The 13663-nt window shown below is 45.5% G+C and overlaps 1 protein-coding gene across 15 annotated transcripts in view; it reads right to left on the reverse strand.

Moving 5' to 3' along the window:
• Positions 1-13663, reverse strand: part of KIF13A (kinesin family member 13A) — a 218491-nt gene that overhangs the window by 22038 nt on the left and 182790 nt on the right. For 9 of the 15 annotated variants that reach the window (XM_021100217.1, XM_021100216.1, XM_021100229.1 and 6 more), the window contains 7 exons: positions 13082-13233; positions 11452-11584; positions 11118-11264; positions 6608-6646; positions 3773-3872; positions 2228-2354; positions 1181-1236 (listed from right to left, as the gene is read on the reverse strand). In XM_021100217.1, coding sequence (XP_020955876.1) covers positions 1181-1236; positions 2228-2354; positions 3773-3872; positions 6608-6646; positions 11118-11264; positions 11452-11584; positions 13082-13233 — 754 coding nt within the window. The remainder of the gene's footprint in view (positions 1-1180; positions 1237-2227; positions 2355-3772; positions 3873-6607; positions 6647-11117; positions 11265-11451; positions 11585-13081; positions 13234-13663) is intronic. The other 6 variants (XM_021100220.1, XM_021100218.1, XM_021100228.1 and 3 more) reach the window with 1 other exon arrangement.

Genomic DNA, 13663 nt, shown 5'->3' on the forward strand with positions numbered 1-13663 from the left:
GCACTAAATTAGAGATTTGAGTGGTTAGAATCAAAGTTCTGAGCACTCGGGAGGAATCTGAAGACCATCTTCTTCCAATGCCCTACCCAGTGTAGGCTTCTCTCTTACGAATATCTGTGTGTAGTCACCCAATGTTTGCTGGTACACCTCCAGTAACAGCGAACTCACTGCTTTAGGAGGCAATGGTCTACTTCTAGGCTTTAAAAAAATCGTGCATATAAAGAGCCAAAGCCAACCTTCCCGTGCCTTCCATTCTTCCCTCCAGAAGAGAGATTTTCAGGCTGTGCTTTGAAGAGCCCAGGGCTCTGCAGAAGGACTGCCAGAGACTGCCCATCCCCCAACCCAGCAACTCCGCTTTCGTATTCCATTCGTGGGGTTCCATTTACGATTTCATTTTGAAAATGGATTTTAGGAGTTCTCATTGTGGCTCAGCAGTAAGGAACTCGACTAGTATCCAGGAGGACGCAGGTTCGATCCCTGGCCGTGCTCAGTGGGTTAAGGATCTGGCATTGCCATGAGCTGTGGTGTAGGCTGCAGATGCAGCTTGGATCTGGCCTTGCTGTGGCTGTGGTGTAGGCTGGCAACTGCAGCTCTGATTTGACCCCTAGTCTGGGAACTTCCATATGCCACGGGTGTGTCCCTGAAAGAAAAAGAAAGAAAGAGAGAAAATGGATTTTACTGCTAAAACACATTGAAAACTCTTGTTCGAGGTTTGCTCAGGTTCAATATCATTGCTATAGTAAAGGATAGCTCTTTATGCAGGGTGACAGGTTATCATGTTCTAGAAACAACACTACTGGGAGTGGGGAGCAAGGGACACCAGCCAGAAATCCAGATTCCTAGGTACCCACAAGGCATAAAGATTGAGAATCTCCGAGGGTGATTATTTTCTCAGGTCATTCCTGCATCTATTAACGTTTCAGAGCAGTAACTACTCTGATGCTTTTGTATGCAGTTCTCAACCTCTTAAGTTCTCTCTTTTTAAGAATAAACATCTGCATCTGTCTTCTAGTGAGTCTACATGTCATGGTTTTCTATATTTGGTTAGACTAAAAAAGTTGCCTAGATATGGCATGTGAGTGATTCGACAAGTGACTTAAGGATCAAAATCCTGTGGGTCTGAATAGATCTTAAACCCCATTCAATGTGATAAGCCACAGAAAGTCTGGTGTCCACTTACCATTCAAATCAAGGAAGAGAACTGGGATGTGGGTTTCCATGCCAGGTGGTGGGATCCTAAATTTAATAACAATGTTAAAAATATAGATATAACAATATTTAATCATAACAAAACATGTGCTTTTATATCTTGTTAAATAACCAAACACCACAGCAGCATGGGAGCGGAAGAGAACCACTGTGGAGATGCAAGTATACAAATGAAATGTTTTCACAAGTCTTGTCATCCCTATAAACACAAATCATGGGAATTATGTGACTTCTAGCAAGAACTACCAGTTACGTGAGTTGCTTGCAATTAATTGAAACAGAGATTCTTCAAAGCCTTTCTAAGAATAATTCTGATGATGGGAAGAATGGAAGGGGCTACAGTTACATGTGAGATAGGGGACAAGATCGATTTGCTTTCGAAGCCTAGGATACCATGCTGTTTCTTCTGAGCATCGAGACTGATTGATCAGGTGCTCTCCTGTGGCACAGTGGGATCCAGCATTGTCACTGTAGCAGCTTGGGTGGCTGCTCTGGTACAGGTTTGATCCCTGGCCAGGGAATTCCCACATGCTGCAAGGCACGGTCCCCACCCTTCACCTCCCCCTAAAAAAACCATTGGAAAAAAAAAAAAGAGATGAATGATCTATTGATTGATCAACTGCTCATCAATGACATAGTGCTAAGTGCTGACTCTTATGTTGACGACCAAGCTCAACAAGCATGAGGTCAAATAGGAAGATATGTTTTCTGCCCTTTGCAAGTATGCTCTGGAAACACCTTTCTTTTGAGCCAAGACAGGAGCATTTCTGGAGCTCAGGAAGCCATGTCCAAGGTGCTCAGGTCAAGGAACTGAGAGTGTGGCATTTGATTCCTGGTTGGTGATACATGCTCTCTGGCTTCTGTGAGTGGGAAAGTAAGAGGGGAGGGAGTCCTGGGCTGGGCGGCCCTTCCCTAGGCAGCTCAGGGAGCTTCATATTTTCTGTGACAGTCTTGGAAGATCACTCGGATGACCTGACACCAGCCAGACCACCTGCACAGAAGCCCAAAGTGGACTCACCAGTCAGCAGGTGCCCCAGGGATCCCGCTGCCTGGCGCTGGTACCAGCACTGCATTCCTCTCCTCCGTCAGCCCCACCCACTGCTCCACCAGCCGCGCCTCCCGCTCCACGTCATCCTCCGTCTTCTCTGTGAGACAAAATGAGGGTGTGAGTCCCCAGAGGGAGAAAGGACAATTTCCAAATTTAAAAGAAGTCGATTTTCTATCAGCAGTAGCCACAAGTGGCTTAAACATTCACAGTGTCCCCAAAAGAATTTGAGGCTTTGAAGTTTTAGCCTGAGCATTCAGAGGAGCTCAGGGAGGTAGGACACTAGCCTGATGGGTCATAAGCCAGGAAGAGCACAAAGAGTGTTGGAACAGGGATTAGAAGACTCGGGTTATTGCACAGGTTCTGTACTTTGGGAAAGAGATTCAGGAGATGAACCTTAGCTTCTTAATTTGTCAAACAGGGATAATGTAAGTCATGTCTACTTCATGCACCTGTCAGAAGGATAAAGCGAAATAAGGGATGTGACAGTGCTTTATAAAACCATACATCACTTTATAAGGCTAGATGATTTAAAAACACCATAAACTTCACCCTGCAAAACTACCTCATTTTCCTTCATGCTCTTTATGAAAGGGATTTTTTTTTCTTTTTACAGCTATGCTTGTGGCATATGGAAGTTCCCAGGCTAGGGGTTGAATCGGAGATGCAGCTGCCAGCCTATGCCACAGCCACGGCAAGATGGGATCTGAGCTACTTCTGCGACTTACACTGTAGCCTGTGGCAATGCAGGACCCTTAACCCACTGAGCAAGGCCAGGGATTGCGCCTGAAACCTCACAGACTTGATGTTCTTAACCTGCTAGGCCACAACGGGAACTCTTGAGAGGGATTTTATTTGAGCACAAGGCCACTGCCAATAGTAGCTGGGGCCAACATGCTAAGTGTTGTGATTTTAGAAGTGACCCCTTAGCTGCTGTCAGGCCCAGGTTCTGAGCCTGAAGTACCTCATGTGGAGATACACTGATGGCATTTGCATTTCACAAAACAAAATCTGAGTTTAATGTTTCATGTCACAATTAACTCAAGAGTTTTTGTTTTGTTTTGTTTTTTGGTCTTTTCATCTTTTTTAGGGCCGCCCCTGCGGCACATGGAGGTTCCCAGGCTAGGGGTCTAATCGGAGCTGTTGCCACCAGCCTACGCCACAGCCACAGTAACATAGGATCCGAGCTGCGTCTGTGACCTACACCACAGCTCAATGCAGTAACAGATCCTTAACTCACTGAGTGAGGCCAGGGATTGAACTCCCAACCTCATGGTTACTAGACCGGTTCGTTAACCACTGAGCCACTATGGGAACTCCAACTCAAGAGTTTCATGAAACATCACTTTCAAATTCAGAGCCTATTCATACCAGCACTAAACAATATGATTCACAAATATCTATCATTGTCAGAGTCAAAAAGCTAAGACCTGTAGTCCAGCTAAGGGAGGAAAACAGCCTATCACCACAGTCTAGAGTGAAAAAGCTCCTCCCAGCAAAGCATTTAATCTCACATACCTTTTTTATTGCTGACTTTTTTAATCTGTTCATCTAAGTATTCTCTCCGTTTAATGAGGGCATCAGACCACCTTTCTCTCACGCAGTTTAAATCTTCTTCCTGGCAGCAGGGAGGGAAAACATCTTCCTGTAGACGCATAGACAACTATTTCTTTATTTTAAGGAAGACGTTTAAATCGATTAGAAAACTTTTCATTAGGAAAGGCCATTGAGTATTGCCATGTGATTAATATGCAAGAAAGCAGAGAGGCCTCAGTAACACTGCATGCTGATGGAGAATCCTGTCACTCAGAAATCAGAGGCCCTGGATTTCCAAAAGGATAATGATACTTAAAAGCAAGAGAAGCTCAAACTACGCCAGCTGCTGGATGAGTCTCATACAGTATGTCTGCGTATGTATGTAAGTTGTAACTATTTGCTCAGAGGATTTGTGATTCTAAGCATAAAGACACCAACAACAGAGCCCAAATCACAATACAGCATGTGAAGTGGAAAATGATAGGCGCGTTCGTCATTCTTAGCTCAATGGCCTGATAGCATGTACTTTCTGAAAGGCCAAGATCACATCTGCGGGGGAACCTTCGGAACTTGTTACAAAGATTTTATCCCCAACCATTACCATGAGGCTAATTGAAAATTTCCCATGCAAAAAGCTAACATGCAGTCAGCCATGCGGAGAACTCCCAGAAGCAGCTGCTGGACTTGACTGTGAACCACGTGGTAGGAAGCGCACAGACAGCCACAGGACGTTAGTGGGTGGTGTTGCTGAGACCCAAGGGGACTCTGGTATTTCCCCTAATATTTGCTTTTACTTGGTTTCTTTCTTAGTAACATCATGCGGCGGGAATGCCACCTCCCTATTCCATTTAGGATGCTCTCTGACTTGCCTAACTCCAGTCTAACCCTTACTATGTTACACTCGGAGCAGACACCTGAGGACTTCTGAGGCTTTCCCTCCAACAGCCCGCTACTGACTCAGAGGAAGGCTCTCGGGGAAAACATGCCTTTGAAATTCCTGCAGAGAATCAGTACAAAGACTGGGAACCAAACCCAGAGAACTTCAGCTTGCTTTGCCACCTGGACCATGACTCTTTTTTTTTTTTTTTTCTTTTTAGGGCCACACCCACAGCATAGGGAAGTTCCCAGGGTAGGGGCTGAATTGGAGCTGCAGCTGCCAGCCTACACCACAGTCTCAGCAACATGGGATCCAAGCTGAGTCTGAGATCTGCACCACAGCTCACACCAACACCAATCCTAAACCCACGGAGAGACACCAGGGTTCGAACCCGAGTCCTCAGGGATACTAGTCGGGTTCTTTACTGCTGAGCCATGACAGGAACTCGTCGACCACTGCTCTTATCCCACATTCCACTGACAGCAGGTCAGTCAGTACTGACTTGATAAAATTTCACATTTGCACATTTTTTCCTCCTTAGATACCCAGAAAAGAAAAAGCTGAGATTTAAATTCTCTGGGTTCTGGATAACTAAGGTTGGCCTTAAAGAGAAAATAAAACTAGCTAAACAAAACTATTGCATAAAATGTCTTTTTCCTATCTGGCAAAAGTCTTAAAAAAACAAAAACAAAAACAAAAACGGCATCTTAGAATAACACTCTTTTTTTTTTTTTTTTTTTTTTTTTTTGTCTTTTTGCCTTTTCTAGGCCTGCTCCCATGGCATATGGAGGTTCCCAGGCTAGGGGTCTAATTGGAGCTTTAGTTGCCGGCGTACGCCAGAGCCACAGCAACTTGGGATCCGAGATGTGTCTGCGACCTATACCACAGCTCATGGCAACACTAGATCCTTAACCCACTGAGCAAGGCCAGGGCTCGAACCCGCAACCTCATGGTTCTTAGTCAGATTTGTTAACCACTGAGCCATGATGGGAACTCCAACACTCCTTTCTTGGATGGAAGGAGTGAACTGTAGGTTCATCTAAGAAAGACAAGTTTACTTAAAGATTATGGATGGACGACTATAATTCTTTTTTTTTTTTTTTCTTTTTATAGCCACATCTTTGGATGTGGAAGTTCCCAGGCTAGGGGTCAAACTGGAGCTGCAGCTGCAGGCCTATGCCACAGCCACAGCCACAGCGACATCAGATCTGAGCCACATCTGTGACCTACATCATAGCTTGTGGCAATGCCAGATCCTCAACCGTGGGTTAACACTGAGCGAGGCCAGGGATTAAATGCAAATCCTAATGGAGACTACATCGGGTTCTTAACCTGCTGAGCCACAGTGGGAACTCCAAATGACTACAATTCTTTTTTTTTTTTTTTTTTGCTTTTTAGGGCCGAACCTGAGGCATATGGAGGTTCCCAGGCTAGGGGTCTAACCGGAGCTACAGCTGTCCGCCTATGCCACAGCCGCAGCAACATCAGATCTGAGCCACCTCTGCAACCTACACCACAGTTCACGGCAATGCTGGATCCTTAACCCACTGAGCAAAGCCAGGGATCGAACCCGCATCCGCATGGGGACTACATCAGGTTCTTAACCAGCTATGCCGCAACAGGAACTCCTGAATGGCTACAATTCTTAAGATCACCAACTTAATATAGTGATGGGGGTCTTGTTCAGAAAAGCTTTACAAACTAGTGATTTGAGATGGCACAGCAGAAATGCAGTATCTGCTTAAAAAGCCTCATCTGACAGGGAAATCGATAGAAAGAGTATTGTATCCCTGATTATGTTTAAAGCAAATCAAAGGCGAGTGTAACTGCATATTCTTGCTCTCTGCTCCTCCGTCCTCCTCCCTGCCCTCTGCTTTGCGGAGGCTGGCAATTAGCAGCAGCTGTGCCCCATGCCACAGGATCGACAGCAGCAGTAATACCTGGTAACTATCCATATCATCACCATCCTCATCATCTCTCTGGTAGGAAAAAAATAAACACAAAGGACATGCATTTTGTTTTTCAAACAGCACACAAGGAAAATAATTCTTTAAGCTTAACACACACGTTACAATGGACAGCACACATGGCATCAGCAGAACAAAACATTTAACCAAATTTCCAAAACTAGATTTAATTCACTTGCCTAAGATTCCTCAAAGATTTCAAGATTTTATTTTTTTTCTTTTTTGGCCGCCCCAGGACACATGGAGCTCCTGGGCCAGGGATCAGATCTCAGCTGCAGTTGCAACCTAAGCTGCAGCTGCAGCATCACTGGATCCTTAACCCACTGAGCTAGGCCGGGGACTGAACCTGCATCCCAGTTCTCCTAAGACACCGCCCATCTCATTGTGCCACAGTGGGAACTCCAAGATTTTATTTTATTTTTTTAAATAGAGAAAGCAGTCATTCAAAAAAAGGGGGGGAGGATTCTCTTAGCTGGAGATAGGAACCAACCGGATCAGGCCTTACCTCACTGTTACACACACAGTTGCTATTTGTTCCTGGGTGAGCTACTGAACTGGGATTTCAAATGGGCTTAGAAAGTAGGATGGCAAAACTAGAAAGGGCTTTAGGGAGTCTCCTGCTCAATCTCTTGATTTTAGCGGTGAGGCAGCTGAGGCCTGAAGGAAGAAATGATTTAAGCCGAGGCTCACAGGCATAGCGGCAAGGTTGGGGGAAAACCAGGCCTCTCTTCTCCCACCTCAGCCCCCTCTTCCCTTGCTGTGCAGTCACAGGAGAACACCCGCTGGGAAGCTAAGACTGGACATACAGTCAGTCCTCTGTATCTGAAGGCTCCACATCTGCTGGTTCAGTCAACTGCAGAATCTTCCGGATACAGGGGGCTGAGTGTACTAGACCATTCTCTCTCTCTTTTGCTTGTTCTTTAGGGCCGCACCACAGCATATGGAGGTTCCCAGGCTAGGGGTCCAATTGGAGTTGCAGCTGCCGGCCTAGGTCACAGCCACGGCCACGCAGGATCCGGGCTGTGTCTTCGACCTACACCACAGCTCATGGCAATGCCGCATCCTTAACCTACTGGGCGAGGCCAGGGATCAAACCCGTGTCGTCATGGATACTATTCGAAGTTGTTTCCGCTGAGCCACGATGAGAACTCCCTAGACTATTTTCTGTAAGAGCCTTGAGCGTTCTCGGATGTTAACAGCCAAGGGGGAATCGATCCCCTTCTGTATACTAACCACTGCAGTAAAAGCACAGCCCGCTCTGTTGACATACGGCTCTGTTATGATCCACTGCTGGATATAATATATCATATCCACATCAAACAGGTGAGCAAAATCAGAACTGTCTGAGATCCATGTCAACATTTTCACAATAATTACATAAAAGAAGCATTTTGGCAAAAACGTGCAAAACAAAGTCATCATGTTGAAATGAAAGGGTTTTAGCCGGGACAACGTTCCTTAGAAACAAGAAGAAGGAAATCCTCATTGGCAGAGATTATCCATCTCTGTGGGGGCAGGTTCTACTCAGAATGAATGCTGGGCCACGTAATGACCTTCTTTCATTTTTCTGTGGCTACTGAAGGGTTAATCTTCAAACAAGAAGTGGCCTCATCATAAAAATAAACTTTTTTTTCCAAGCACTTTAAAAATATAATTGTATTATCTTCATATCTAAGTACACTTCAAGCCTGGGAACTTCCATACGCCCCAGGTGTGGCCCTAAAAAAAAAAAAAAAAAAGTATACCTCAAAATATACTGCTTTTAAAAAGTGCTGTAAAAATACCGTTAAGATTATTTTTTGTGTCATCTTTAAAATAAACTTTATGTTTTTCGTTTGGTAACCATCATTCTTATTGGATAACTCTAACATTAAATGCAAGCCTAATACTGAAAAAACTCTTCTTGAGTTAATTCCCTGTATTAATGAATAAAGTACAAACAGCTCTAATTTATCATTATTTTTTTAGACTAAAGAGATACTTCTATTAACCAAAAACTAGCTTGAACTTCCATGATGTATAACAATTGTGAAATTAGCATATTCTGGATGGCCTCAAGCCATTGTATCAATATAACTTTAAAGTACTATATTAACAACAACAAAAAAGGTACTGGCCATGACTCTGAGCATGGCAACAAAGAAAAATGAAAGCTTTAAAACAGTTACAGTTTAAATCTGTGTGGCTGGTACTATGCTCTTTAAAAGAGCACTTGGCACTTGGGGAAGGCTGATACTTGAGAGCTCAGATTTTGACCAAAAATCAGCTTGTTTTTGTCTTTTTTTTAGGGCTGCACTCATGGCATATGGAGGTTCCCAGGCTAGGGTTCTAATTGGGCTGTAGTCGCTGGCCTACACCACAGCCACTGCAATGCAAGATCCGCGCTGCATCTGCAACCTACATCACAACTCATGGCAATGCCAGATCTTAACCCACTGGGCGAGGCCGTGTCCTCATGGATACTAGTTGCTTTCCTTAACCTGGACGGGAAACACTGGGCCACAAGGGGAACTCCAACAAAAATCAGTTTTAACTTAAGAGGTATAGCTGTTTAATTTTTGTTTTTTGATTTTCTTTCTTTTCTTTTCTTTTCTTTTTTTCTTTTGTCTTTTTTAGAGCGGTACCCATGGCATATGGAAGTTCCCAAGCTAGGAGCTGAATCAGAGTTGTAGCTGCTGGCCTACGCCACAGCCACAGTAACGTGGGATCCAAGCTGCGTCTGTGACCTAGACCACAGCTCACAGCAACGCCCTACTCTTAACTCACGGAGCTACGCTAGGGATTGAACCCATGTCCTCATGGCTACTAGCTGGGTTTGTTACCACTGAGCTCCAATGGGAACTCCCTCTTACAGCTGTTTTTAAAAGTGTACATAATCATTCCTTACAATGTTCAAGTGAGAATAGTCAGTCAGTGGATGGTTCGTGTTATTGGTTTAGGACACACAGTTTCAAAGTTTTATCTGAGATCAGAAATTTATTAAGCCACAAAATGTTATGGCAGAGCGGGACCTCAGAAGAGAATTATTGAGTCTAGCTCATCATTTTGGAGAAGAGAAAAGGGGAACTTTAAATTACTCAGCTAAGTCAAACAAGACTCTAGAACACAGGTCTCCTCACTTCAAGTTACGCTGCTTCTGCCAGGCCCTGCAGCTGCCCCCAGAGCTGATGCTCAAATGAGGGACAACCCAGGCCCTACTCCACACACAAGGAAAAGTCTGGTGGAGGAGCCTGCCCGGAATCAGCAAGCTCCAGCCTGGCAGCTCCGCTTACAGGCTCCCTGGGCTTGGAATCGAGGCAATCTCGGCTGGAATGAGGAAGACAGCGTCTGACAGAGCTGTGCCTTTCTTAAGGCCCAATAAGTCCAAGCCAAGGTTCCTCTTAGCTTTCAGTCAGGTCTTTGTGCTGCCATGAAGCCAAAAGCAAACGGAATCATTTCAAGGGGAATCATTCTCAAGATGGGCTAGGCTTACGCCCTAACGCTACAGAGAAACGTTTTCTCCCCTTTGTGACAGGGAGCTGTTCCCCCTCAGGTGTGGCAGTGAGGGAGCCAGAAGTCAATAGTCGCATTCTTCCCAGCCCCCAGTTCTATCTGATAGTAAACTGGAGACTCAAGGAAGCACACGCGTTCTTTCAGGCCCCTGGGGACAAGTTCCTGATCTTAAGGTTTATCCTCACAGAGAACTGAAGAGGTGTGACTGGTAACTAAGATGCCTTCTTAGAGGGGGTCCATCTTTTCTTAACAAGAACAGAAAAACGGGAACAGAATATTTAACAAAATGAGATGTGGTGAACAAAAATGATCATGAAAATAAGTTTTAATTAAAAAAAACAGGAAAGCTTTCAGGGAGCTGGTTAATTATGCCAGTGTACGAGGGCAATTTCATATTAATAAAAGTGGATCATGGCATTCCCGTTGTGGTGCAGCAGAAACGAATCCAACTAGTAACCACGAGGTTGCGGGTTGGATCCCAGGCCTCACTCAGCGGGTTAAGGATCCGGCGTTGCCGTGAGCTCTGGTGTAGGTCAAAGACATGGCTTGGATCTGGCATTGCCGTGGCTCTGGCGTGGGCCAGCGGCTACAGCTCCAATTTGACCCCTAGCCTGGAAAACTCCATTTGCCATGGGTGCAGCCCTAAAAATCAAAAAACCAAAAAAAAAGTGGATCAGGCCAGGCAGCAATGCCATATATCCAACATAATTTGGGCCAAAGATAGAAAATATTGCCTGAAATAAGTGGCACTATAGCATTAATGTGTGTTTATAAGTAAAATTATTATTAATCAGCACTAAGCCAATACAGTATCCTAAACCTAGTAAAAAAAAGGCCTCGATGGACCTCTGAATGAGGGATGGGGAGATATATGGTTAAGACAAGCAGTTCAGGTATATCCCCAAACAGGTCTCCAGCATAGATCCCTCAATGCCTTAATTTTCCATTAATCCATCTTTGTGAGAGACGATTTCAAGTCTGGGGGTCTCACCTGGTAACTGTCCAGCCCTCTCTGGAGCTTGGTGGACCTGGCAGTCACACAGCCGATGGAGATGGACAGGATGGCTTCGACCATAAGGGGCAGTGTCCCGGAATGCTGGACAGGTTTCACTGTGACTTGCACTCTCCGGGAATGACCCTGCAGAGGCGGGGTGCGATGCGGAAGTGGGTGCCGGGATCAGGAATGGGGTGGCATGGGGGGCGGAGGATACAGGAAGGGAAAAGAATTAGGGAAGACAGAGACAAATTACTAGAAAACCCCCAGAACCTGTGTGTAAGTGTGGGACGGAGAGAAAACAGGAAGCAAGCAACGGCACAGGCGGTACCTGTCTGAGTTGAAAGACGCCTCCTGTGTTGACATCTTTCGCCTGGTGCAGCTCCACGGCCGCGTACTCCCCCAGCTCGTTCAGCTCTAATATGGAGATCCACATCTCGATTCTGCGAGTAACTTCGTTCCACCTGCGAAAACACATTCCGACAAGCGACATCACTGCCCAGTGACCTTATTAGCGATGGGAAGAAGCCTTCATTCACTGAGCACTGACTACGTGCATGGCACTGTGCTATGCATGTCACATAGACTACTGTCTCACTTAACTCTCTAAGCAACCCTGTGGTATAGGTTATTTTATTTTATTTTTTCCCACAGCATATGCAAGTTCCCAGGCTAGGGGTGGAATCAGAGCTGCAGCTGCCGGCCTACACCACAGCCACAGCCACGCCAGATCTGAGCTGCGTCTGCGACCTACCCTACAGCTCAGAGCAGCACCGGATCCACTGAGCGAGGGCCGGGGATGAACCCAGGTCCCCGTGGAAACTAGTCGGGTTCATTACCACTGAGCCACAATGGGAACTCCGGTTCTTTATTGAGCTATTATAACTTATATTCAGTGAGTTGTCCAGATCACCAGGGAAGAGCTGGATGAGTTGTGACAAGTGCATACACCTGTGCAGCTTGCCCACCAGCAATCGCCACAGTAGGTTTGCTCAGTCCCCTCCCCACTCAATCCCCACACCAGCAGCAGCAGTCTCAGATTAGTTCTAGAACTTCATCTCAGTGGAATCACATGGTGTCCTACCCTTCTGGTCTGGCTCCTTTGATTCAGAACAATGTTTGTGAGATTCATTCAAATGGATAAGAGTGGGACAGAGTGCTTTTACTTTTTATTGTTGAGTAATATCTTATTAAATGACTAATAACAGCAGTCTGCTTATGGACTTACGTTTTCATTTTTCTTGGGTAAACACCTGGGAACGGGACTGCTAGGTCATGGAAGAGGCAAATGATCAACTTTATAAGAAGAGGCCCTCCTGTTTTCTTCTATAAGCTTCATACTTTTTTAAAAAGTATAGTTGATTTACAATGTTGTGCCAATTTCCGCCGTACAGCAAAGTGACCCAGTCACATCTGCATACATATATACAGTCCCTTTCTTTTTCTTTTTTGCTTTTTAGGGGATATGGACGTTCCCAGGCTAGGGTTCGAATTGGACCTGTTAGCTGCTGGCCTACACCACAGCCACAGCAACACTGGATCCTTAACCCACTGAGCAAGGCTAGCGACTGAACCCGAATCCTCATGGATACTAGTCGGATTTGTTTCCGTTGCACCACCACGGGAACGCCTACATTCCCTTTCTTATATCATCTCCCATCATCATCTATCCCAATACAGTTTTATCTTTTACATTTAAAGTCATGCCCCATCTCGAATTAGGTTTTGTGTATCATGTGAAGTAAAGATCAAGACTGTTTTTCGCCACGTAGATACACAGATGTTTCGGTCTCTTTGTTGAAAAGACTTGCCTCTCCCCACTGAGCGTTTCCAGTGCCCGGTAGTTCCTTTCAGCATTCCCACTTCCCAAAGGAGGAAACGGGCTCAGAGACTCCTGATTCTCAACCATGTCCAAGGGTTGGCCTTGACCCTGCATCTAAGGCTCCCAGCCAAGCACAAACCTGTCATGCAGCGTTCTTGTCTTAGCGTGAAGGGAGTCAACTTCCCAGATGGAGCTGCCATTCCCGGTACAGCGGTGGCCCCACACCTCGATTGCCAGGGCTCCCTCTGATATGAACTCCAGGAATTCCTCTGTTACGTTCACCACATAGTCCTGGGGTGGGCAGGGAAAGGAAAGAACGGCACAAATCATGCAGAAAAGAAATCTGTGTAATCTCTTTCTTTTACTTTTCAAATGTACACAGGGTTCACTTTGGAATAAATTAGCCTGATCCCAACCTTAAAATCATCACTGCTGTTTCATGGAAGACTGCAAAAAGAACAGAATCTTAGACTGGAGGGGATATTCTGAGGTTAATTTAATCCAATTCCTTTCTTTAATAAATGAGGATACTGAAGAAAACAACGTGCCCCGCCCCCGCCTCTTTTTGGGGGGTGGTGGTTGTGCCTGAGGCAAGAGGAATTTCCCAGGCTGGGGACTGAACCTGCACCATAGCCGTAACCAGAGCCTCCCCAGTGACAACTCCGATCCTTAACCCACTGAGACGAGAACTCCCACCTCCCATTGCTCGTCAGACGTAGAG

The sequence above is a fragment of the Sus scrofa genome, chromosome 7, assembly GCF_000003025.6.
Source record: "Sus scrofa isolate TJ Tabasco breed Duroc chromosome 7, Sscrofa11.1, whole genome shotgun sequence".
Taxonomy (NCBI): Eukaryota; Metazoa; Chordata; class Mammalia; order Artiodactyla; family Suidae; genus Sus; species Sus scrofa.